Source organism: Megalobrama amblycephala, linkage group LG2 (genome assembly GCF_018812025.1).
Source record: "Megalobrama amblycephala isolate DHTTF-2021 linkage group LG2, ASM1881202v1, whole genome shotgun sequence".
NCBI lineage: Eukaryota > Metazoa > Chordata > Actinopteri > Cypriniformes > Xenocyprididae > Megalobrama > Megalobrama amblycephala.
The window spans coordinates 34,876,137-34,903,467 of NC_063045.1; the positions used below are offsets into that span (position 1 = coordinate 34,876,137).

At 36.8% G+C, this 27,331-nt stretch overlaps 2 protein-coding genes and 4 non-coding genes across 8 annotated transcripts; 5 read left to right on the top strand and 1 right to left on the bottom strand.

Annotated features, from left to right (window-relative positions):
- On the top strand, window positions 1–12,155 carry si:dkey-106l3.7. 3 transcript variants are annotated; one of them, XM_048172903.1, is made up of 6 exons: window positions 1–869; window positions 4,463–4,627; window positions 4,828–4,987; window positions 5,105–5,175; window positions 5,706–5,806; window positions 10,102–12,155. In XM_048172903.1, the coding sequence occupies exons 1-6, from the start codon at window positions 252–254 to the stop codon at window positions 10,103–10,105; spliced, it is 1,119 nt and encodes a 372-aa protein (XP_048028860.1). In that variant the 5' UTR covers window positions 1–251; the 3' UTR covers window positions 10,106–12,155. The 3 variants fall into 3 exon arrangements, with proteins under 3 accessions (XP_048028860.1, XP_048028849.1, XP_048028855.1); XM_048172892.1 differs by lacking the exon at window positions 10,102–12,155 and adding an exon at window positions 5,939–6,218 and having other exon boundaries at window positions 15–869; XM_048172898.1 differs by lacking the exon at window positions 10,102–12,155 and adding an exon at window positions 5,939–6,218 and having other exon boundaries at window positions 17–869; window positions 4,466–4,627.
- On the bottom strand, window positions 7,822–24,959 carry rnf208 (ring finger protein 208). Its single transcript, XM_048172914.1, has 2 exons — window positions 24,289–24,959; window positions 7,822–9,980 (listed from the first exon to the last, which is right to left on the bottom strand). Exon 2 carries the CDS (start codon window positions 8,950–8,952, stop codon window positions 8,167–8,169), a length of 786 nt encoding a protein of 261 aa, XP_048028871.1. The 5' UTR covers window positions 8,953–9,980; window positions 24,289–24,959; the 3' UTR covers window positions 7,822–8,166.
- On the top strand, window positions 19,249–19,381 carry LOC125263868. Its single transcript, XR_007183936.1, has one exon. It is a non-coding gene; the product is annotated as a U8 small nucleolar RNA (small nucleolar RNA).
- Window positions 19,790–19,922, top strand: LOC125263865. Its single transcript, XR_007183933.1, has one exon. It is a non-coding gene; the product is annotated as a U8 small nucleolar RNA (small nucleolar RNA).
- LOC125263866 lies at window positions 20,461–20,593 on the top strand. The gene has a single exon (XR_007183934.1). It is a non-coding gene; the product is annotated as a U8 small nucleolar RNA (small nucleolar RNA).
- LOC125263867 lies at window positions 21,254–21,386 on the top strand. The gene has a single exon (XR_007183935.1). It is a non-coding gene; the product is annotated as a U8 small nucleolar RNA (small nucleolar RNA).
- Window positions 24,960–27,331: the final 2,372 nt, after the last annotated feature.

Below are 27,331 nucleotides of genomic sequence, written 5' to 3' on the forward strand. Positions count from 1 at the left end.
GAACATGAGCTCAGGATTTTAGGAACGGCACTAGAAGTGGAGCAGTTGTCAGAAGCTGATTGAGAAGCATAGGAGTCGGAATGTGGGCGGCCCTTGAAAGGTGTTTTTAGTTCAATGTGACAAAAACCAACCTGCAAGTTTCTAGTCAGTTGTGAGACAGTCAAGGTGCTCCGAGGAAGTTCACGTGTTCTGATTGACTACGAGAGCCTGGGGAGAGAAACTGAGAACCTGAAGAGAGAAATTCATTATCAATGAACCTATATAGGAATTTTGGGAATCTCCTTGAGAGTTGGGTGACTGAAGGCTACTCGGATTTACACTTTCAGTCAGGAGCTGGTGTGGACAGATTAGAATCAGTGTCTAGGAACTCCGTCCCACTATCCAATGTAAAATCAGAATCCGAGGACTCGGGATTTGAGACGGTTAGTACAACTAGTCCCTGTCATTCTCATCAGTGTAGTGCACTGACATCTGAAGAATCACATCCAGTTTCTGGCTCTACAGTGGAGGATTTTCAACCTTCATCCCAGTCTCCTTCTGTTTGCTCCTCCTCATCCTCATGTGTCTCTCTCGATTCTGTGGCTCCAAAAACAACATGTCTGAAGGTGGAGCAATCCTTGAGAAGAACAGAACCACCTTCATGGAGAGAACCTTTACATCAGACGGAAAGGGGGCCCACTGGCCCACGGTATCGCTGTAACACAGCCTCTTTTCCAACCAACTGTCGCCCAACCAGCTCCAGACCACATCATCGGTTTGCTCGCCCAAGAAGAACACATTCACAACCTTCAGATCCCATAAAAGCAGAGCTGTACAGAAAACGTATTAAATACGACCAACACTGCCAACCAGTAGACAGCCAGTTGGAGGTAAGCAGTCAGAATCTACTTCCTTTAAAGATGTTTGTTTTTAATAGAATAGAAAGTGACTTCAAATCTAAAATACAAAAATTTGAATGTTATATTTTTATTTTATTGCTTGTGCCTACTTTTCAATGAAACCATTTTGCTATAATAGGGAACAGTGGTTAGCATATCTCTTTATTTGCCATAAATCACTTTTATGACTAATGTAATCATGCTGTTCCACCTGTAAACACGTGCTTTGCTACCTCATTGTGAGCTGCCTTAGATGCACTTGACACGAACATGACACATAGTGCTCATTTTTCATATCACACACTTGACATCAGACACTCCTCACGCTCCTCGCACTCCAACATTACTTACCTGGTATTTGCACACATTTTTGTCATATGCATAACAGACTTCCTGCATTCACTGTATTTGGACAATTGGTTCACTTGGACAAAATGGCAAACAAAATGGCCAAACAGATCATCATTTAATTTGTGTATTTTTTAAGTTTAAGTTTTAAAATGAATATTCATTCATTATTTATGATAAAATGTGAATCAGTTACATGATGTGGCAGTTAATAATTTAATAATAATATCAAATAATTTACAGTTAAAATTAACCTGACAGCCCTAATGTTTAGAGAAAATATATATATGTGTGTGTGCGTGTTGATCGAATATGATGCATAATTTTTCCTTTAAAAAATTACATAGTAATCTCACTGGTATCAATAGCTGAAATGTTCGACATCAAAGGCATAGAGCTCTGAATGCACTTTGCCCATGTCATGTGAGTCTTCATGGTCAAGAAATGACAGGCAGTCCTCAAGTTGCATAATCTTTTATGATTAGCTCATGTACATAATGCATTGTAATATAGTACATAATGAGCAGGTAACCTCTTACATATTTTATCACGCTGAAACTTTCTTGAACTCACACAATGTACATGCACAGTCTAGACATCCTTTCTATGTCTGGTGTGAATCTGTGTCATGAGCAGTGTTGGGGAAAGTTACTTTTAAAAGTAATGCATTACAATATTGCGTTACTCCCTAAAAAAGTAACTAAATGCGTTACTTCGTTACTTTTTATGAAAAGTAATGCGTTATATTACTTTTGCGTTACTTTTTCTCACCGGGGTTGGGCTTGCTTGTTTGTTTTTTAATAACAACAAAAAAAGTTCTATTTTTGGCAAAAAGGCCCTTTCACACCAAAAGTGAAATGAATAAGCCTCAGGCTGAAGGAAATGCATATTTACACCTGTACAGTAGAGGGCGCAGCTCAAACAAACCTTTCAGCTGTGCTGCCATTCTGGATTAAAGAAGAATAGATACAGGAGAAGGAAGTTCTAGTTCTTATTTCTAAATCTAATCTAAAGTATTTTTGCTTATTAATTGGTTGAATTAGGTATATTGAAGGTCAGCAGTAAAGACATTGGTTAATAATTTAGATTAAATACATAAAGTATATTTGTGTAATTTAATATAGTTTATTATTACAGGTTTGCAGAAATTCTGAGATTGCATTTCACTGTTTTTATTCATTTTGAGGAATACTGAATGTTTTCGTGCAACTGAGATGAGTAAATGCATGTTCACATTTAGTCTAAAACTACAATAACCATCATGCTTACACAGCGCACACAACATCCTCTGCACTTTGTTTCTCTCAATATGGGGACAGGAGATCTGTCAGTCATTAACTGTGAAAAGTAACTTGCGTTACTTATTTGAAAAAGTAACTTAGATATTTTGTTGTAAATTGAAAAAGTAATGCGTTACTTTACTAGTTACTTGAAAAAGTAATCTGATTACGTAACTCAAGTTACTTGTAATGCGTTACCCCCAACACTGGTCATGAGAGGTTAAACAAGTGCTTTAAGACTGTGAACCGGTCGGTTCAGGTGAGAGAGGAATGACTGGAATGGTGCCAGGAATGATAAAGATCTGTGCGGGACATGTCTGAACGTTATCGCTTCGATGGGAAAATTGGGGGGAAGAAAAACTTATAGAAACATAACCAAAACAATCTTTTCATTCTAATAAGGAAATAACAAATGTTGTTCTTGTGTAATTTTGAAAGAAATTGGGTGTTAAATGTCACCAGAGAGTTCTTATAGTTATGTAGTTATTACAGTTTTTGAAAGAGAGGAGTCTAGAGGGGCTAGTTGTTACATGAGGAAGCGGTCACAAAGCTATAGAGTGGTGCAGGGATGACGTCAAAACCTGGAAGACTAATTCCCCCTTGGTTCCTTCATCGTAAACTGCACATACTCATACCTCAAAGTGTCTTTTCTAATTACTTATTAGACACATACGTTTTCAAAAATAAACATAACTGCTTCAAAATTTGTGTTTCCGGGATGGGTGTGTGCAGTTTATGTTGTAGAACAAAACTTCAAAGTATCGTCAAGTTATGTTTACCACAGGCTTTATTTTACTCATAAATTAAAAAAAAAAAAACTATTATAAAACACCATATGGAAATCTTGAGGGAACCAGTGGCAAATTAGTCTTCCAGGTTTTGACGTACTGTTATTGTTGACGTACTGTTATTTCAGTAACTGTAAGGTTTTGAGTCAAACAGTGTGTGTGTGTGTGTGTGTGTGTGTGTGTGTGTGTGTGTGTGTGTGTGTGTGTGTGTGTGTGTGTGTGTGTGTGAAACCAAACTTTAAGACTACTTTAAACTTCAAACTGAAAACCTTCAAACTTCAAGCTTTTTAAACTTTTTCAAACTTTCTGGCCTGCTTTTTCAAGCCAACTTCAAAGTTTGTCATCAAACTTTACTATCTACACTGTAAAAAAGAATTGTTGGTTTAACTTTAAAAAGTTGCCTTAAAATTTTGAGTTCATTAAAATTAAAAATTTGAGTTACTACAATGATGGTGATTAGTTTAAAAAACAGAACATTTTATGTCAAAGAAAAAAACTTTGTGATGAAAAAATATGAAAATATTTTTTACAGTGTGTATTCACATATAAATATTCATTGTATAATTTGCATACTGCTCTTTCTTAAAGGTGAATTATGTTTTTATGTTAAAATACTTTTTTCTAAGCTTAATATGCAGAGTCAATTACAATCCATTTGTCAGTTGATTTCTCTGTAAAGTTTCAACAATGTGGCGCTCTCAAAACATTACTCTGTTTGAGCAGCAACAGCTCAGCCAATTACATTAGTTTGGGGGTGGGACTATCTCTTTATTCAACCACTATCTGAGAGGGGGAGTTTTCGGAAAACCTGATTAAAAACAGTCAGTCATTATTTTAGTAAATCCATTTGATGATGTGAGTAATACAGAAATCACGCACTTCTGCTTTAACGTTTTTTATTTGCATTCACTTCCTTTAAAGACTTCAGAAGCTCAGCTTGTTCAAACAGCTCAGAGCAGCTCCGAATAAGTTCATAACTATAATCTGTAAACTATTTAATACTAAGATCAGAGAAATCTGAATCTAGAACAGGGATCATGTTTTTCATTTTATACAAATAGTGTTCTTTGATTAGCTTTTGCCTTTTATATCCCACCAAATTAGATGATAAAAGCTGTACTGTTCCCAACACTGGGAATCTTAATGAATCTGGATCTCTCTGTCTCAGCAGTTTGCAGACGGTGATCAATACAGACTGGACAAGCTCTCTCCAGGGTTGCTGTACCTGGAGCAGGTGTGCAGGATGCTGGAGAACATCGCAAAGCTACAGCAGCAAAACCACAGCCTGCAGAAGGAGGTGGAGATCCTGAAGAGTCAGCATGCTGAAATAGAGGTTAGAGACACTGATATATTACAGAAAAGTTGCTAATTTAGGTCTTATAACTCTCTCAAGACTTTCCAGTTCTATTTTGCTGCCAAGCTCAAGTCGGTTTGTCAAAAGTGGTGTCATGTGTCAAAATGACTTCTTATTGTTTCCTGTAAACTGAAACCTCATATTTCCAGCACATTAACTCTCTAACTGAATGTTTTCAGTGTGTACGCTTGCACAAGGAGGAAATAAGCTATCCTGACAGTCAAAGTTTACAGATTCTGGGTCATGAAGATCCAACCAGTGGATCGTCACGCCTAAAGGAACCCATGGGGTTTCGGCACAGATCAGTATCTGACACTCAGGCAGCCGTCGGCCGTCACAGTGAGTCTTAACCGTTTTTGACAGATTAACTCAGTGCTAGTTTAAATCCATATATATATTAAAAAAGACATTCTGGCTTTAGTGGATGTCTGTTAAAAATAGATGTCTGTCCTACAGGGAGAGCAAGGTTTGCTCGAGACGATCTTATTGCAGATGTCTTAGTTGAGGAGCCTGATGGTAAAGATCCTGTAAGTGAACACTGAGTGGAACAAAACATTATAGATATTAAAGGAATAAGCTGACCTAAAATGAAAACTAATTTACTCACACTGATGTTTTTCGCAAACTTGTGATTATGAAAGGAGTTATTTATAAAAGACTGTTTAAAATAAAATAGTTGGAATGTTGACCACAACAGATATTTTTATTGAATAATGACTTTAATTTCTGTCTTTTCCTCATTGAAAAGTTATTGTTTGGCTTCAGAAGACGTATATATAGTGCAATTATAATGATTTATAAAGTCATATGGACTTATAGTGATTTTCAGGCCCCTGGTTCTCATCCACATTCAGACATTCTGCTAAACCTTTTATTTTGTGCTTTGTGTTGCACTGAAAAAAAGAAATTCATACAAGTTTGGAACAACATAAGGGCTGTAAATAATGACTGGATTTCATTTTTGGGTGAACTATCCCTTATTAGTAGTATAAGCAGCATGAAAATGTGGATGTTGAAAGTTATTACAATAACACTGTTCCTCTCTTTGTTTAACCAGCAACCAGAAAATGAACACAAAAAGCTAAGTAAGATCCAAAAGCTGAAATTTACATCATTTCGAAGGCAGGGAACACAACAGTCTGACAAAGAAAGTACAAGGTAAGAACTCAAATAAATCAAAGTCTGATTTTTATATGATCCCTGTTTTATTGATTGTGTATCTTTTTTTTTTTTTTTCATTTGTTAATGTTGATTTATTAAGTATATCTTCATAAATGTCTTTACTCAAAGCGTTCAGCCTAAGAAGAAAACAAAACTGCCAAACATTTTCAGGAGCAGAAGGATGACCACACGTCACTGACATTCAGGTCACAGTGATGGTGTTTCAAAGCAGTCATACACACCATCCATTTACGTGAGGATTATGGCACTATTATGTGTAACTTTCCCCCGGTTTCACAGATAAGGCTTAAGCTAGTCCTAGACTAAAGTGCATTTTTGAGCTGTTTTAGCTGAAAGCAACTTGTACTGACATATTGTAACTTAAAATATGTCACTGACATTATTTTGTCTCAAGATGCACACCAATAATGTTTTTTTCTAAGGTACGTTTATAAAAGCTACTTAAATGTCCTAATTGAACTAAGACCTAATCCTGGCTTAATCTAAGCCCTGTATGTGAAACCAGGCCTATGTGTTTTAGTCAAGTACTTTGCACTTAAATAAAGTACTAGTACTAGTATTAGTACTAGTAGTACTAATAATATTAATGTACTTAATTGTTCTGTGGAACTGTCAATGCACTTATTATTTGTTGCAATTGTTTCATTTTCACTGCTGGATCTTTAATTTTTTTTAGTATATTATCATTTATCATGGTCAATCTCAGTACGTCAACCTTTGCTGCTAAAACAACTTTTCTTTGATCTTATTTCGTAGTGTAAAGTGTTTTAATACAAAATAATGTAATAAAATATACAATATACAGATGTGTTTGCAAGTTTACATCCTGTCATATACAGTAAGTTTACATTCACCTAGCAGAATCTGATATTTAGCAGTTTTTAAAAAAAAGAGATACAGTTTTTAATATATTCCACAATACAAAATAATTTATCCACAATATGCACAATATGAATTTATACACAACTATCACAAAAAGCTGCAAACAGTCATTGATGTTTGAGGAGGCAATACATGATATTAAGAACTTTAGTATGTAATCTTTTGAACAGGATCATTTGTTTTGGCTTGTGGAATATATGTAAATATGTGTATATGTAAATATTTGTAATGTCAGTTATCTCCATCAGGTCAGTGATTTTTTTTTCCAGATCTGTCTTTTTGTCATCGGGTTAGCTGGCATGAGGAGGGTGTGGTTTTGAATAGATGAGCGTATGGTTGTAGGAATGGGTGCAGCCTAATTCAGTGACTAAGGCTGCATCTGAAATTGCATACTTCTCTACTATAGTAGGTGAAAAACAGTTAGTGAAAAGAGTAGAATGTTTAAATTCACAGTATGTATAATAGTCGAAAAGTTCCCGTATGACCTGCTGCTACTGAGATTCTGAAGTGCACATCCAATGGACACTTTACTGAAGACTAAATCCGTATTTGGAAATGCATAGAAAACAAGTAACGCATTCTACGGAGCCCCTAAAGGGACATGGTTAGGCTTGCTGCGATAGTTACATTACAGTACATCAGATTTCACTTATCACATGAAGAGAGTAAGGAGAGATTACTGACAGGAAGATGGCACGGGATTTGGTGGGCAACAGATCCTGAGCGTCATTGACAAATATCTTGTAAAATGTGTGGTCAGTACCACTGCTCCCTATACACAGAATATGCATGATCACGAATTTGGAGCGTGAAAGTGAAAAGCAAGCACTTTCAAAAGTGATTTCAATCCTCTGCATATTGATAGCAGCTCCCTGATACCCACAAATTATATACAATATAATTACCCAACTAAATAATTGCGAGAGAACACAAAAGCATTGAAAAAGAAATATATATATATATTGCAACAAATTACTTATTGAAAGGTAGTATCTACTCAGAGAGTATGTAATTTTGGATGCAGCTCAGGTTTAGAAAATGTTTAGCAAAATAGCTGAATTGCTTACAGCACCTAAATGAGCTACTAAAAGTTTAGACCAAACAAAAAGTTTGACTTTAAATTCTTTATTGGTCTTTATTATACCCAGTATGGGGGGAGATAGACTTCCCTTGGCATTCCCATGTAAAGAGATGTCAATGACGAACACATCCAAACAAGAGATCGAGGGCTATAGGGAAATCAGTTCATACATAAAATACATTTACTCTGATATTTCATATCTCTGTCTTTGCACACAAGTGTCCTTTTCACTTCAAGTCCACATAGCATCCTGTGCTATTAAATATACAGATACATCTGTGACCCTTTGGAGAAGGTGAATGTGTGTGGCTCAAGGTTTTCAGATGTGGATAGCTTTTGGGATGAGTTGTGCCGGTCATCAGCCCCCTCCGGTCTACATGATGCCACAGGAGGAAAGAGGGTTGGCAATGTGGCAAGTGCAAGCCGACTGACAGTACTGGCGGACCGTCTGATAGCAGCTGCGGTCACCGTCGCTGCCCCACTGCACGGTCCCCGCCGGATCGGGCGGCAGCCGGCTGAGGATGCTGGTGTTGATGGCCAGCGCAGCTAGCCCGTAGTCGGTGAAGAGCACGGTCTCGCGGCGGCAAGTGGGGCAGGAGATGAACTTGTACTTGGGACAGGACTCATACAAGATCTGCAGGCATTCCTCACATACCGAGTGCAAACAGGACAGGATACGTGGTCGCTTGCCAGCAAAGTTGTAGGTGTGTCCACACGTGGGGCAGTCCAGTGGTTCGCATGGCATTACTGGGCCTGAGGAGGTGGAGGAGGAGGAGGAAGAGGTGGAGGAAGAACGTAGCACGTACTGGTTGACGATTACGTCGTCCATCTTGTAGTGGAACTGATGGTAGCAGATGTCGGATGTGCTGGCCTTGCGCTGGGCAAGATAACTGGCTTCACGGCGGAGGATGGGGGCAGGAGGAGACACTAGGGGTCTGGGTGGGACCACAGTGTTCCCATTGACCTCCATGGACAGGTCCCCACATGCCTGGTTAACAATAACCTCGCCCTCGCCTCCTCCATCCCAGGCCACACGGGGAGGTGGTGCGTAGCGAGGCTGGGTCACGGGGACCGGACACTCCCGAGGGAACTTCTCCGACTGGATGATCTTGACGGTGTCCATAGGGATGGTCACAGGTTGGCGCCGCAGGCAGGACATTCACTCCTAGGTGTGGTGTTCTTGGCTAGAGGAACTGGGTGTAGTGTACGGTCCTGCAGAGAACGTCTTCAGTGCACTGGGGGAGGACATTCAGCCATTGCAGGGGACATGAGGACGGATGGGTTTGTCCATTGCTGTCTCAAAGTCCCTCCTTGGTCACAGGCTGCTTCACCCTGAGTCTTTATGTGGCACAGATGGACAAAGACTTCCAGCCAGTGCACAGTATAAAAAGACCTGAAGGACAACAGACAACTGTGTCTTGCTTCAGATGTCACAATAAGTTGCAGCTTGTGGCTCCAGTGGTTTACAAAGTTTTGAGGCAATGACTTACACCCTGTTCACTGATATTGCACAATTGAGAGTTCAATGTAATAGGATATTCAATGATATTATTTCTTACAAATAAATGGCTAAACACTACAAGTGCATCACACTCAAGATCAGAAGATATGTTGGCAATTGTTTCAGTGTTTTCACTGTTACAGCACATTTATTTGGACATAAATACAATAAGGACCTAAACACAGAGTACCTTGAAGAGAGTCTTAGGATCTTACTAAGAAATGCTGTTGTTTAATACTGTTAGCCAAACGTCCGTAGACTTTCTCATGGGTTGCTTTATGAGTTTCAGAAAGGAACTGATGCAACCAGCCAAAAACAGAAGCTACACCCACTTCAATGTCACAACCTTCTTCCTGTTTCAGGTCCCCGTTGTGGTATGACCATGCCCTGATCTTGCTGCTTCTCGTGATTGACTGCACTTACACCTCCCTGACCTTTGTTCTGATAAGTCTTTTCAGGGAGGTGCTCGTGTGGCATAGGAAAGATCTGGAAGGTGTTCTCCCAGTCCTTAAAAGACCAGAATTCCTTAAGGGGTCTGTGTTGAGCTTGACAGATTGTGCGTCCACTTTTTGGTGACGTGACAGGTCTGAGAGTGTCTCAGGAGTCTTGCCAGACCTTACTTGCTTCCAGCACTTTTCCCAGGGTGGTACAGATATGCAGACTCATAGGTAGTGGTGTTTCTTTTCCTGGAGGAAAAAAATAAAGCAGTTCAGGTGATGCTAATGCAAGGACACAGCTCAGCCTTTTCCAGGCCATTTGCCTGTGTTCTTGGGAACACTGTCTAAAAAAATGTCCTGTCATCCACAGCTAAAAAACAGCAATGGGCAAATTTGGAGGAAGAAAATTTAAAAGCTGATTCTGTGCAAAAGACTGTGATCTGCGCAACATGTCCATTCACAGCAGTTATCTGGAACCCTGCAGCATCTTTTCCAGTCTAAAAAACTCCCCTGCTCTATCTGCCAGCTGCCATCTGGGGCCCTGTGGGGCATGGGCACTGTGGAGGAAGAGACTGAGGACCTGACCACAGAACAATCTGTCCTACAGCTATAAACCTATACATGCACTACAACACAACACTACAGAATCCCACTACTCTAAAATGGCTGCCAGTGCTTATTTAAAGTCAATGAGAATAGCTGTTCGCAGCCCATTTTACTTCCAGAATGTGACATATTTCCGAATGAAACGGGATGTTCAACAAGAAATAATGTATGGCGGGACTTGATTTAATTTAGCATAAATTGATTGTATGGTGAAAAGTGGGTGTGACATATCAGAATAAAGATTATGAAGAGAAACATTTAGGCTGCCAGTAAATTGTTTATAATAAGACAGTAATTTGCATTCATTAAGTAAAAAATGTTTCATGTTTTGATTTCACGTTGACTTAAAGCAATAAGGTATGAAACATTGTGCTATATTTACATTTATTAGACATTATATCCAGAGTGACTTAGATTCACATTTGTATTGTGACATATTTGGGAATAGTTTGTGAATATAGTCACAGCTTAAGGGAGTTGTTAGGCATGAAGCACAGTGGAGCCCCTGCAACCTCTTTAATAGTGATATATTCACAGTATAAAGTAGCATGGTTTGAGTATCTTATTGCTTTTTTATAATAATATTAAGGACACCAATTTACAGTATGTTTTCAGTTTCATATGCTGTATTTTCCAGTCAGCATCCACGACCAGAACAATACATTTTAGTTGTAGTATGTCATTTTTTTATGTAAACATGAGAAAGGGTGTAACAATTTAAAGAATTATCATCTGAGAAAAAAAATGTTGCAGTTAAGTGTGGTTTGTGAATGTGTGTGTGCTTTATTAACAGTGGTGAGCACATTGACACATCTGTAATAGTTCTCTGCATTCTGTGCATGATGTGATGATAGAGAATGTACTAGAGAGAGAAAAAAGAGAGGGAGGGAGAAAGAAGCAGAGAGAGGAAGCTGACCTACATGCAGCACAAAAGGTAGAGAGAGAACATGCTTCCTTTTACTCCACATCCACAGTGTGCTAGCCATCTTATGTGATAAAATAGAACGCTTCCATTAAATTAACAAAGCTGCTTACACTGCAAGCGCGTGACAGCACTTTAATGATTATCACAGGAGCATAATTTGTCACATCACAGTGCTCTGCTGGCTCTAAGAGGGGAATAGTATGTTCATGTCATGTTGGAATTACCATAATTACCATTTTTTCCGATTAGTAAAAAACAGTCTTTGGTCTCGTAATTACACACTGGAAACTCAGAAATTAATGAAAGCCTGCTGTGACATCATATTAAAACAACCAACATGGTAGTGACATCACTTAAAGGGATATTTCAACCAAAATGAAAGTTCATTCATCATTTATTGTTATTTACTGTCATTACTTATTTATTTATTTTTTATTTACTTACTTATTTTATTTTTTTCTGTGAAACAAAATAACACCATTTTTGTTATTTTCATGCAGTGCACTTTTGTTCACACTGTCAGACTGTATTAGAACTGACAACCACAAGTCTCAAAATGTCCCACTCACACAGCTGCTTACAGCAGTGGCTCAAATACTGTCTGCATGAAAGAGCAAAAGAACCTTTTATTCTATCAATAATATCAGTAATATCACGTGACTAAAGTAAATGTCAAAGATGGTGATTTAAATAACACTGAAAGTACTTATCACAGTTGATACAGTGCAAGTTCACAAGTCAAATCTTAATTAACAGACAGCAGCTTTTATATCGAAGTGGAGAGTGAAGCATTTGATTCATGCGCAGACATACAGTATCACAGAAGTGAGTACACCCCTTACATTTTTGTAAATATTTTATTATATCTTTTCATGTGACAACACTGAAGAAATGACACTTTTACTACAGTGTAAAGTAGTGAGTGTACAGCTTGTATAACAGTGTAAATTTGCTGTCCCCACAAAATAACTCAAAACACAGCCATTAATGTCTAAACCGCTGGCCACAAAAGTGAGTACACCCCTTAGTGAAAATGTCCAAAATTGGCCCAATTAGCCATTTTCTCTCCCCGGTGTCATGTGATTCGTTAGTGTTACAAGGTCTCAGGTGTGAATGGGGAGCAGGTGTGCTATATTTGGTGTTATCCCTCTCACTCTCTCATACTTGTCACTGGAAGTTCAACATGGCACCTCATGGCAAAGAACCCTCTGAGGATCTGAAAAAAGAATTATTGCTCAACATAAAGATGGCAGAGGCTATAAGAAGATTGCCATGACCGGAAGGTGGAGGAGCGCAAGGTCTCTAACATCCACCAGCTCCGTGATGTCGTCATGGAGGAGTGGAAAAGGACTTCAGTGGCAACCTGTGAAGCTCTGGTGAACTCCATGCCCAAGATGGTTAATGGAAAATAATGGTGGCCACACAAAATATTGACACTTTGGGCCAAATTTGGACATTTTCACTTAGTGGTGTACTCACTTTTGTGGCCAGCGGTATAGACATTAATGACTGTGTTTTGAGTTATTTTGAGGGGACAGCAAATTTACACTGTTATACAAGCTGTACACTCACTACTTTACATTGTTGCAAAGTGTCATTTCTTCAGTGTTGTCACATGAAAAGATATAATAAAATATTTACAAAAATGTGAGGGGTGTACTCACTTCTGTGAGATACTGTAGTTATAGAGTAGAATGCGGTTGTCACTCCCGAAAAATAACCAAACTGTGTATGTATAACCATATTAATCACTCATTCTGTTGCTGTGTGAACATGCTTTATCTTCTCTTCAATATTTTGTAAGACAATATAAGGGTATTAATGTAGCCTAATGTATAGTATTTTGCTATTATCAACAATATATCAACTTATAGATCCATTTTGGTTGTAGAGTAAGAGCCCTGTGTGCAAATATGTGTATTTCTATTAGTACACAATATGCAAAATTTACCCAAAGTGTGGAATGTTGGATTTGCCCTTCTCCTTCGCTAAAGCTGTGATAGTTGAGTGCATGATGTTGAATGAAAAAATAACCTAACACTAGATGGTAGAGTACATAGTGCATAGTAAGTGCATAGTGTACAGTGTGTGATTTGGGACACAACTTAAACTGTACTTTTTTAACAATACACAAGTACATTATTTTCATTGTTGTTACTAGTACATCACAGGTCAGATAATATGCCTTTCTGGGTTAAAGGACAATGCCTGAATTGCAGATATATCATGGAATGTATTTATACTACACACCTAAAAATGTATTTTAGCAGTCAAGAATTAAGTAATTAATTGAATTTAGCACAGGAATCAAACGTGACATGACATGAATAAGCTAGATAATGGCGTCTCTCCACTATCTGCATTCTTCTTTCCTCCCCCATCCACCCGTTTTTGAAGATTCACACTCTTCTCCAACCACAGACATGGACCTCCACTCACACACCCACACACACACTGGAACATGCGCAGGCGAGCACACAAAAACACGCTTGTTTTGCACCAGCTTCTTGAAGCTGTTGTGACCAGTCAGACTTAATAACTCCTCATCATAACCTGTGTTTATTCTATTTCCCATCTCTTTCATTGGTTTAGTTGTTTACAATGATTTAATTAGGATGTGAACACAGGATGTGGCCCAATCTGTCCTCTATTTTCTGGAGGTCACAGAAGCACCAATCAGCCAGTAACTGTCAGTCACATTCATTCGAGTTGCCACGGCACCGCAGAGCTGTGAGGCAGAGCCAAAAATAACCATGCGCTCTCACTGGTTCACAGACATGCACACACACAAAGGTGTGAATAAGCTTTCTGACATCAGCATAGTCATCTGGTGCATGGGCGTTGGAAACTGTGAGATGTGATGGGTGATATGATTGTCAAGCCTTCAGACATTTCTGTTTAGAGATCCTTAAACATAGTATATAAATAACAGCCATTATGGCAAAAATAAACCCCAACACAAAGATAACTGTACATTATCCTACCATTATACTAAATACGTGAAATTTGGATTAGAGTTGGTTTTTGAGTTGGATTTGTCAATTGCTTCCTGAAATATTATGCCATATTATGTATGTATTGTCATGAATAAAGATGCATTTCTATTGTGTTAGAAAAATAATAATCGTGACATTGGAGATAAATACTTCTTTACTTTTTTCCTATATGTGACCCTGGACCACAAAACCAGTCATAAGTCGCACAGGTATATTTGTAGCAATAGCCAACAATACAATGTATGTGTCAAAATTATGCATTTTTTTCTTTTATGCCAAAAATCATTAGGATATTAAGTAAAGATCATGTTCCATGAAGATATTTTGTAAATTTCCTATTGTAAATATATCAAAAATTAATTTTTGTGAGTGGATATGCATTGCTAAGGACTTCATTTGGACAACTTTAAAGGCGATTTTCTCATTATTTTGATTTTTTTTTTTTTTGCACCCTCAGATTCCAGATATTCAAATAGTTGTATCTCGGCCAAATATTGTCCTATCATAACAAACCATACATCAATGGAAAGATTATTTATTCAGCTTTCAGATTATGTATAAATCAAGGTAATGTATAAATAAAGATTATGTATAAATCACCCTTATGTCTGGTTTTGTGGTCCAGGGTCACATATGCAGATTTGTTTTTTTTCTCCTTTCTTATGGTTACAAACTAGGGCTTTCAATAAAATACAATAAATTAAAAAATGTATTAAACATTGCATAAATTATTGCATTAAACATAATGAATTGTTGCAAAAAACACAAGTTGTCTTTTTTTTTTTCCTTTTTTTTAATTCCCTTACATTTTAAACAGTCCATTGTGGCATGGTATATCTAAAAGATATATAACAATATATAAAATTGATTTTTGTCATGGTTTATTCATGGTTTTGTTTTCCTTCAAAACAAAGTACTGTACAATATAGTTATGGTATCAGTTTATAATGCTATATACCATTTGATTAACATATTCACCATAAAATTACTTACATAGAACCCCAAAAGTACCATAGTCTAAGTATTACCATTGTAAAAATGACTCCCTTGGTACTTTTTTGTTAGTGTTAAAAAGATTTTGTTGTAATGTGACTTGAGTTTAGTGCTCTCCAGTGTGCTTGTATATTCTACAATTTCAGTCAATATAGTGTCCGAAACACTTTAGCCCTGCGAATCGATTAACTGCTATTAATTTTTTTGTTTGTCAGGAGCAAACTCAGTTCAGCCTTTCCGCTACCATCGCACACAGGATTTCATATTTGATAAGACAAGCTCCTCCGTTATGTAAGAGGCTCATGAGAGAGACAGACAGCAGATAACATATTAAAGCAGGCCAACTGTTTGCTGCTCAGCACAGCACTGCTGCGCTTAATGAAATCATGTGTGTGTTCGACCGTGTCAGCACAAAACATGATGAAGAGAGAGAATGATGAAGAGACGAGTGAATAACTGAGATGAGCTGGGCTCCATTTCCCAAAAGCATTGTTAGCCAATGGTATCTATGATCTACTTATGAGGAGAGTGATGGTAGATATCAGATTGTTATACTATTTTTGACATCATAAATCATTACTACATTCTCATACACAGGTATTTACATGGTACCATGTTCGGTGACATTTTGTTGGCCACTTGATTTATATTCCTGCAGCGTTGCACTGTAGATGAGTGAAATCTAATTGCTTCTTCACATATTAATAATGTTGTAAGTTAATATTACTTTGTAATGTTCATTAATGATACTCCATATACTTACTTTTCCTCTAAAACACAAAAAAATATGTTTAAAAGAAGGCTCAATAACTGAATGCATTGAGTAACTGTCAACAACATTCCTGAGTTTATCCACTACCTCATCACATTGTCAAGACATCACATTCCAGTACATTCTGGCACCACAATGACACAAATACACAAGTAATTTGCCTTACTGTGTTTTAGGCTATAATACTTCCTTCTTCTATCCTAGTTTAATATGCAGAGACAACTATAAGTAAAGCATTGTAAGGTGATTTTTTTCTGGAAAATTCAAACTATCAAAATAAAAATTGCTCTGTTTCTTTGAGAATCAGCCTAACACAGCAACAGCTCAACCAATAGCATTTAGGGATGGGCTATCTGTTTGGGTGACCAATGGCAGATAAGGGGGAGTGTTTAGGAAAAAAATGTACAATTCTGGTTGTTGACTATGGGTGTAAATGAAAAACTTCACATGTAAAGTGAACATGAAATCAGCAGAGATCATATTTAGGCAGATGGATAAAGTTATATGATGGTTTTAGCAAACTCGCATTCATTCTGGCTTCATTTCTTGAATGCTTTTCTTATTGAATACCCTGTTTTACTCAAAAATGTCACCTTACAGAAGTAAAAATCACTGGAAATCTCCACTAGCTTCCATTATGAACAGAATGCGATATACAACACTGAAAGCAAGCAAACAGATGGACGCACAGTCATCAAAATATCTGGAACATTCCTGTCCTCATACCCTGCTCACTCCCACAAATACACACACGCATACAACACACAACAAAAATACACACAGGTACCACCCTGCACATTCCACAAGCACATCTCTCCCTACCGCCCATCTCTCTCTCTCTCTGGATACATTCCACCTGTGCAGTGGGACTTTCAGCAAGAGGGCATCATGTCCTGTGCCAGCGATGCTATCAGCTGTTCACCTCTGTCTCTTAAATCCTGTCCTGAGCCCTGCCCTTACAGCCAAAGCAAATCTCACACATACAGTCACAGGGCAATTTCATTCATGTTTATACATGAAGTGCATGTTTTTGAAACACAATATCAACAATTGATCTTAAATGAAAATAGTCATAAAAAGATCTTTTTAAAGGCTTTTTATAAATAATGACATTTAATATTTTAAAAATGTCAATAGTTTTTAAAGGTCCCGTTCTTCATGATCCCATGTTTCAAACTTTAGTTAGTGTGTAATGTTGTTGTTAGAGTATAAATAAAATCTGTAAAATTTTAAAGCTCAAAGTTCAATGCCAAGCGAGATATTTTATTTAACAGAAGTCGCCTACATCGAACGGCCAGTTTGGACTACATCCCTCTACTTCCTTCTTTAACGACGTCACTAAAACAGTTTTTTGACTAACCTCCGCCCACAGGAATACACAAGAGTTGCGTTTGTAGAGTGTGTTTGTCGCCATGTCGTCGAAACGCTGTTATTTTCATCCCGCAGTCCAATCACCGGGTCTGATTCCGGCTCAAATTGATAGGGTAAAATTAAAGACATGTTTACAATAACACTGAGCGCGTGCATCTCCACGTTATGGTAAGAGGCGTGACTTTTCCGGGCAAGGTGCGCTCAGAGCTGTCGAATCACAACACAGGAACCGCTGGCACAATCAGAACTCGTTACGTATTTCTGAAGGAGGGACTTCATAGAACAAGGAAGTCATCAGCCCGTTTTTATGACAGTGGAAACAGCGGTATACAGATAAGTAAATTATGTGAAAAATACTGTGTTTTTTTTCACGCGAAACATGAACACATGTTATATTGCACACTATAAACACAATCAAAGCTTCAAAAAAACACGAAAAACGGGACCTTTAATGTTAACATTAATTTATACATTAAAATTTAACACGATAAGTGATGCTATATAGCAAATCTTAACTGCTTGGTTGTTTATATCACCGCAAAATGTATATATTATAAATAAAAGTAAAGTAATTTACACTTTACATGTATTTATCATCAAACCTAAATAAATATGAAATCTAAGTAAAACACTGTCAATGTTATGATATATACTATAGTTATTTACTGATTTAGGTGTGTATTGTTATGAATATTATTACAAATATTTTCACATCATGTAATGGAATTGAACTGCTGCTTCATAGACACTTCAAAAAGATTGTTACTGATAATTTCTCCTAGAAACTTTCGTATGAGCATTTGTAGAAAGGTAATTTAAGTGGAATTCAACTTAAACTGTTAATCATAATTTGATAAATACTGTATGTGTTATTAAAGTCTGCATTACATGGAAAATCTATTAGTTTTTTTTCAACTGCTTACACACATTTTCAAAACGTTGCCTCTTTTTTTCAAAACTTTACACACAAATCCAAAATGCAAAATGCCTCACATCTCTTGCAAAATGAAGCACTGCATTTAAAAATATCACAAGCATCTCAAAAGCAAACATTTGTCTTACTTTGCAAATACATTTGCCATAATATTCTATTTTTGGATTTATCATATACACAGTTATTCAAAACCTAAAGCTTTTCTTTCATGAGCTCCTATGTACATTTCTGTACAAGATTGAAAGCAAATGGCATATACATGTTGAAAAATTCACGGTAAACATGAAAGCAAGATTGAAACCAAACTATTTATTTTTTTACTGTAAGCATTTGTGGTTGTGAATACAGTATTACACAGTACCAAAGAAAAGAAATACATCAACCATGTGTAGTTGGACAGAAACAATGATTGTGTTTGAAAAAGGAAATCAAGATACTTCTTGTTAGATTTTTGTGTTACATAGAGAATTGTGTGTTGTGTTTTGCAAAAAAAGGAGTCGAAGGCCAAGAATTAGTGTATGGGTTTGCAGATTTGGTGTGTGGTTCTGGTGTTTGAGTGTCAGGTTTCAGAAATTGTGTGACAAGTAAGGATTTTGTGTGTAAGCAGTTGAAAAAAACTATAAACATTTTATTGATCTTATTGTGAATTACTTATACATGCATATGTTTTATGTTTAAAAAATGTTTTGACCTCATAATTTTTAAACAAAATTTCACAGCTTGATTTTCCTGTGAAACATCAGACCTCTTATATTATTTTGTCCTCATAAACCCCACCCCTTTCTTGAGATCTGCCTCCATCAATTCAACAATAGCTCCATGTCTCCGCCCTACATTTTTCCTTTTTTCCCTTTTTTCAAAGTCTTTTTTTGAAAATGCAAGAAAGGTTTATAAAAGCTTTCTGAGACCATTTCAAAGTCAGATCAGTGAGGTTTATCCTTACCTGTTAACTTAAAAATAAGATTACAGAATATGATGATTGGATTCTATGAATTTGTGATTATATTCCATATTCATTTAGGGCTTGCAACTCCTTTATGAATCCTGTCTGATCTACAGCTGTTAAAAAAATACTTGTTTTGTAATTGGTGAGACAAGGGTAATATTTTATTTTTATTTTATTTTTTTTTTACAAATGTGTAATATTTTTTGTAGTTGCACAATGTTATACATGAATAAATAGCAAGAATACCCTTGGTTTTAAAATCCACCAATGGGATCGCAGGAATCACCAATATGCTAATATGAGAGCTGGAAAAAACTGAATTTAAACTCTCTCTAGCTTACTTTAAAAAAAAAAAAAACACACACACACACACAAATGTTTGTCTGGTCCTAGTCATTATATTTATCACTAAATACTTAGCTTGAGATTTTAATACTTCAAATGAGTTAGAAACACAACCATGATTGAAAATGCAAGCACAGTTTACAAAAGCTTTCTGAGACCATTTCAAAATCACATCAGTGAGGTTTATTCTTACCTGTTATCTTAGAAATAAGATTACAGAATATGATGATTGGATTCTATGAATATGTGATTATATTCCATATTTGTTTAGGGCTTGCAACCCCTTTATGAATCCTGTCTGATCTTTAATTTGTTCAGCTGTTGAAGAAAATATGCATGTTTCTCTCACGACAACATAGTGTTGGGTCAGATCTGGCCCATGTGTGGTCAACATGTATCAAATGTGGGCTGGTTCTGGGCCACACTATGTTGCTGTCTTGTTGGTTTATAATTGTTAAGATCATGGCAATAGTTTTTTTTTTTTTTAACAAATGTGCAATGTTGTATTTTTATTTTGTAGTTGCACAATGTTATACATGAAACAATAAAAATACCATTGATTTTAAAATCTACCAATGGGATCGCAGGAACCACCAATATGCTAATATGAGAGCTGAAAAAACTGAATTCAAACTCTCTCTAGCTTACTTTAAACACACACACACACACACACACACACACACACACACACACACACACAAATGTTTGTCTGGTCCTAGTCATTAAATTTATCACTAAATACTTGGCTTGATATTTTAATACTTCAAATGAGTTAGAAACACAACCATGATTGAAAATGCAAGCACAGTTTACAAAAGCTTTCTGAGACCATTTCAAAGTCACATCAGTGAGGTTTATTCTTACCTGTTATCTTAGAAATAAGATTACAGAATATGATGATTGGATTCTATGAATATGTGATTATATTCCATATTTGTTTAGGATTTGCAACTCCTTTATGAATCCTGTCTGATCTTGAGCTTCTACAGCTGTTAAAAAAAAATACAATTTGTTGGCTGTTTTGTAATTGGTAAGATTGCGGTAATAGTTTTTTTTGTTTGTTTTTTTAAACAAATGTGTAATATTTTTTTGTAGTTGTGCAATGTTATACATGAATAAATAAGAATACCCTTGGTTTTAAAATCCACCAATGGGATCGGAGGAACCACCATTTGCTAATATGAGAGATCTGACAGCAGTATAGTGTTGGGCCAGATCCGGCCCATGTCTGGTCCACATGTAATCGACATGTATCAGATGTGGGCCGGTTCTGGGCCGCACTATGTTGCTGTCTGGGTTTATAATTGCAATGTTGTATTTTTATTTTGTAGTTGCACAATGTTATACATGAATAAATAACAAGAATGCCCTTGGTTTTAAAATCCACCAATGGGATCGCAGGAATCACCAGTATGCTAATATGAGAGCTGGAAAAAAACTGAATTTAAACTCTTTCTAGCTTACTTTAAAAAACACACACACACACACACACAAATGTTTGTCTGGTCCTAGTCATTAAATTTATCGCTAAATACTTAGCTTGAGATTTTAACACTTCAAATGAGTTAGAAACACAACCATGATTGAAAATGCAAGCACAGTTTACAAAAGCTTTCTGAGACCATTTCAAAGTCACATCAGTGAGGTTTATTCTTACCTGTTATCTTAGAAATAAGATTACAGAATATGATGATTGGATTCTATGAATATGTGATTATATTCCATATTTGTGTAAGGTTTGCAACCCCTTTATGAATCCTGTCTGATCTTTAATTTATACAGCTGCTAAACAAACATGCAATTTATTTGTTGGTTTATACATGTTGAAACTATGGTAATATATATATTTTTTTTTAAACAAACATGCAGTGTTGTATTTTTATTTTGTAGTTGCGCAGTGTTATACATGGATAAATAAGAATACTATTGGTTTTAAAATCCACCAATGGGATCGCAGGAACCACCAATATGCTAATATGAGAGCTGAAAAAAACTGAATTACTCTAGCTTACTTATATATATAAAAAAAAAAAAACACACAAATGTTTGTCTGGTCCTAGTCATTAAATTTATTGCTAAATACTTGGCTTCAGATTTTAATACTTCAAATGAGTTAGAAACACAACCATGATTGAAAATGCAAGCACGGTTTACATAAGCTTTCTGAGACCATTTCAAAGTCACATCAGTGAGGTTTATCTTTGTCTGAAATCAGATTACAGAATATGATGTTTGGATTGACTATGTGATTATGTTCCATATTTGTTTAGGTTTTCCAATTTTTTTAGGAGTTCTGTCTGATCTTGAGTTTTTATAGTTGTTAGTTAAAACTATGAGATGATTATGGATGATGAAAATATGGATGGATGTTGTTTTTTTCTGGTACTGTGTGATAAGTATGATCAAGTTTATGTCAGACTATGTTTGCATCCTCAATGAAATGGCTGTTTTGTGTGTGCTGAGCAGCTGTAGAGAACGCAGGTCATGCTAGTTTTAGTGAGGAGGAAGCAGTTTAATAATTCAGTGGCTGTCATTCAGAGCAGGCGTCAGCCATTTTACCCACAGTTCATTCACGAGAGAGACTGTTTGTTCCCTTAGCCTCTGTTGACATAGATCACCTTGTCAGTTTCACTAGACATGTCGCAAATACCATTACTAACAATGTTGGAAACTGGCAGATTGTGAGGAAACAGCAAACACTACAACTAATTAGCTTCAAAAGGTTAGCATTAGCTGAGTGACAAGCAAGCTGTTAAGTGAATCTTAATCATCACAAAACATTGGCTAATGATTAAACTGAACTTTTCTTACCACTATAACATGGATTTTTCTACATAACTATCCAAAATGATCAATGACCCCAACAAGTCTGTCAAAACACCCACAATGAATGCTAATGATTTCGATCATATTTTTTAAGCAGTCCTAATGGGATGAAACTATAATAGGACAGACTGGCTAGATTGCAACTTTGTCTTCAAGAATAAACTGGACAATGGAAATGTTGTATGTCTCCTTCCATCCAATTTCAGCTTCCATCCAAATCTTAATGGAATGTCAATGCAGTTTCTATCATAATTTGCCTATTTCTTATATAATGCAAAAGGAACAAAATTGAAACACCAGCTAATTCCAAATATAATGAAAAAAATACCCTACTGGATACAGTGGAATTAAGAATGCCACTTCTTAAAGGAATCACAATGGAATTTATATCAGAAATTGTAATCAATCCTAACATCAATCATCTTCTAGTATTTGATTTTACCAATCAGAGGTAAACAATTTGCCATCATGCTACATGGTGACACCAACAAGAAGTACCAATAACATTAATCAATACAAAGTCATTATTTTCGGCTGATGTTAGCATGACCTCAGGTGCACAGACAGATACATCTGTTTTTCTCCTTTGAGATATTGACAGACAGTATCGATTGCTGAATCTACATTGTGTCGGGGCTGAATCTACACTACAGGAAGCAGACAGGGACTTCTGGGTGTTTGGTCAAGTTTTTGGTGCTTATTAGTATTCTGGGAGTGTGTGCATCTGTGTTAGCAGTTTTTAGTGCAGTGTCGTGGGAGGGGTGCGCCAGCAGCGGCGGTTATGCAACCAGAGCAGCATACGCAGCACACTGACTGCAGCGCCTGTGCATGCAGCACACACACACATACACAATAACACTCCCAAGCACAGGTCCTTCTCTGTCTTAACCACACATATTGGTTAGTATATGTGTCGGTGTATAGTAGCCCCATGTGATCAGATGCCCACTCGGAACATGTGAGTCATTGATGGAATCGGTGTTTATGTGAGCAATAGTGAATTGCAACCTGCCCTATTCCACAACACGGTCAATACGGCCATACAAGAGCTGAAGTGTAAGTCCTGCGTGAGGATGTGGGACCCAGAAATGCAGAAATACGACACACTACTGTTACACACAAATGCACAGAGATGCACAAAACCACATGCTACAAAAAAATCACATTGACAAATTGACAAATAAAGAACAAAACTACTGAACACCTACACCTTCATAATCTTTGCACTCATATACATAAGTTAAAAAAAAAAGTGTTCAGTAGTTTTGTTATTCAACAATGTGATTTTTAAATTAATATCAATTATTAGATTATGTATATGAATCTAATAATATATATATATATATATATATATATATATATATATATGCATATTTTTAGATTACGTATGTATTAAAATACAATATTTAAAATGTACATATTATGCATTTATTATAAAATATTATAATAAATATATTAACTAAAAATATAAATCAAATAGCATTAAATATGTATACTATAAAATGTATATAATTAAATTCAAGTAAAAATATTTATTGAAGATTATATATTTATTAAAATATGATAATATATACATAGTATAATATAGTATACATATATAGTATACATAATTAAATTCAAGTCAAAAATATATGTTAAGGATTTAACCTGAAAGTATTAGGTTACACCAATATTATATTTTTATGTTGTTGAATTTTTAGATATTAGGTAGAAATACCTCAAGGAAAAACTGCACGTTCTTGTTTTACCATATACAACATTTAAATAACATTTAAGATGCTCATGCAAAGGTTCAAATTCATTTGGGCATATTATAATAATATACCCTTTTAAGCATGCCTACCTGTATTTAGTTGTTTCTAGTGTGCATTTAGTGGTGAGTCTCTGGATTTGGAAGAGTGGTGTGGTCAATTCATAACATCTTAATGTCTTTCGCACATGGGGACACAAAGTTCCTGTGATTCTGCTGCTGTCTCAGGCTATCTCGTCCCTCTAAGCACAGCCAATCGCATCAGATGCTCCTGTTGCATGCGAGAGAATGGAGGAAAGACTTCACTGCCTGTCTCCAAGAAGGATGGATGGAAGGGTGTAGGACGGGAAAGATGGAGGACGAGATGTCAGATGCGTCACAAAGCACCATTCTGTTCTTCTTCTTGTCCACGATGGGCTCTTTTTGTCCAGTGATGGTCCTGGTCATTCACTCACTCATTCATTCATTCACCCAGTCAGTCAGTTGTGTAAGAGGATTCGTAGTTCTCTGCGTCCGCTCTCCTCTATTTCAGTGTTCTCACGCTCTGTCCGTCCTCTTCTTATTGGGTATTCTTACTAGCATGTTATTTCTATGCAATATCTTTCAGTGAAGCCAGATGTCTTTCCCTGTCTTCCTCTCTCTCTCTCTCTCTCTCTCTTACAAACACTCATACACACCCGCACACACACTCTCTGACTCACAAGTGCATGCTTTGCCTCTGTTTCTGTGAGTATCTCGATTCTTCCTCCTCACAGACTCTCTCTCTCTCTGCTGCAGTGCCTCTGCAGGCTGGATCACGTTTTCACCACCAGAAAAAATCTAGCCAATCAGAGACCCCAACTCACCCCCCCTCCCTTTGCAAGCTCTCTTTCTCTCAGTCTCCATCCATCTCTTTGTTTTACTCTGACTCTCTCTGCCTCGAACAGTGTACAGATGCAACTACACACACGCGGTCATAGAACATTTGTGTTTTGTCATTGTATTCGCTCTGGATCATTCTCACGCTTTGAACCCAAAGCAAAGACGTTTTAAACAACCAGGTGACAGGTTGAGAGATACAATGCAAAAACATACAATACAAATTATGATGCTGAAAGGCTGACAGTTGAGGTTGTGATATTTAATTAAATGTGGTGCGCCAACGTACAGGTATAAGATGTTTGAAGAGGGTAGTAGGTCTGCAGTAGTGCATTATTTATCTGTGCGGAGTGGGAACAACATGGGGAATGCTGGGACTGGGGGATTGTGTTATATAACAGACTGAGATTTTCATCAGTTTTAGCTTTACACATGTCCTTGCGCTGACCTACAGATAATCCACAGCTCTGAGAGGGGAATTGTGTATGCATGTGCATACACAAACAACATCAACACCAAGATTTTGTGTCTACAGAGCACAAACCTTGCTGCATTTATGTTGTAAGCGGTTGCTAGGGTGCTCTGGGTGGTCACTAGATGGTCGCTTGGTTGTTCTGGGTCAAAATAGTCTCATCCCTGAGTCTCTGGTCTCTAGATATAACATGGGCCCTTAAGTGTAAGTCTATGGGATTTTTTTCCAGCCTTTTTTAGCATCCACAAGGTGAAACGTGAATACTCCCCTCATAAAGCTGCACGTTCAAGGTTTCATTCATATCTAATGAGTTTCACACAGAAATGTGAAGTTTAAGGGCATGTGTATAGTTTCACTGAATAAAAACATCCTCTCATACAAGCTTTTTCTGGCAGCTGTATTTAAAGCAGATAGCAGCTCAAGCTATCCTTGCTCCCCCTACAGCACATCACTAGTCATGCAGTCCAACGTTTCTGCAGACCATTCAGCTTCACACACACACACACACACACACACACACACACACCATTCACAACAGTTTTCATATGCAGGAAGTGAGAGGAAAGACTTGTGCTTTATTTAGCACACAGGATACACCTACCATTACCAAAAATGTTAGTTTTTACTTGTCTGCTTGAGAGAAAATTTATTTAATTGCTATTAACCTGAATGCTTGAAAGGCTTGCAGTTGCTGTTTACATTGTGTTGCACACTATTATCATTATTCTGATTTGATTTTAATGGTGCGCATGAACTGAATTTTTTCCCTTTGAGGTCCACTTATAATGTTAGCAAGGTTTTTACATCAAAAAACTAAAATCCTAATTTAGAAGAAATCTGCTATTGTCTATCCTGTTTTTGACCCTCTCACTCAAAAATATTTTTTGGCCTCTTATTTTGAAGGTGCAGAAAGGCTTATCTCGTTACATAGTTGAAACATTTTCAAACTGTGAAAAATGTATTTGTATATGCTTTATAAGTCTTGACTCTGGCAAATATAGTAAAAAAAAAAGTATTGTTGGTTTAACTTAAAAAATAACCTGGTTGCCTTAAAATTTGAGTTCAATGAAGGTCAACTTGTGGTATTTCGGTGGTTAACTTGCGGTGTACATTTCAAGCGATCTGTAACAGACAAAGCACTAGTGACACATGGTAAAATGTCTAGGTTACTAATGTAACCCCCTTCCCTGACATCATGGGGTCTCGCCTGGGAGTCCAATCAACTCCAAGTGGTAACAAAATGAGCCAATGAACACTGGCCAGTAAGATTTGCATGCCGAGTCACACCAACCGAGTCACGTATACACCATATGGGTATAACTCTTTAAAACCTATAGCCCGCGTTCCTGTTTGAGTGTCTCTGTTTAAGAGCTAATAGAAACTGAAATCAAATAGGTAGCATACAAAATCAGAGACATTACAGATTCAGATCAAGCTTTCAAGATGCTTCTGTTGCGTTTTCACCCTCTAATGAGTCTGCACAAATTGCATAATAGGCGTTTACAACAAAAACAGTGCACAGGCTCTTACCAAAGAAAGTAGTCTATACCCGTAATATGGAGTGTTACCTATAAATATGAAGATTGCAGCATTACAGTATTTGTTCATGTTACATCATATTTAGTCATTTCCTTGTACCATAGTGTAGTGTTGAGCAGGCTCCACCTATCAAAGAAAGTCTAACCCTCCTAATGAAGGCTTGATCCCCCCTGAAGGACATCAAAATAAGATGTCAGCATTCACTGACTTATTTCTGAATGTAAACTCAGGCGAATACTCTCTTATCATTGTAAACAACATAATGCA

Excerpts from the sequence above, each read along its gene's own strand:
- si:dkey-106l3.7 (XM_048172892.1), top strand. The coding sequence starts at position 252 with ATGAACCTATATAGGAATTTTGGGAATCTCCTTGAGAGTTGGGTGACT. Across the intron at positions 4,628-4,827 it reads GTCAGCATGCTGAAATAGAG|TGTGTACGCTTGCACAAGGA; the intron begins GTTAGAGACACT and ends GAATGTTTTCAG. Across the intron at positions 4,988-5,104 it reads GGCAGCCGTCGGCCGTCACA|GGAGAGCAAGGTTTGCTCGA; the intron begins GTGAGTCTTAAC and ends TCTGTCCTACAG.
- rnf208 (XM_048172914.1), bottom strand. The coding sequence starts at position 8,952 with ATGTCCTGCCTGCGGCGCCAACCTGTGACCATCCCTATGGACACCGTC.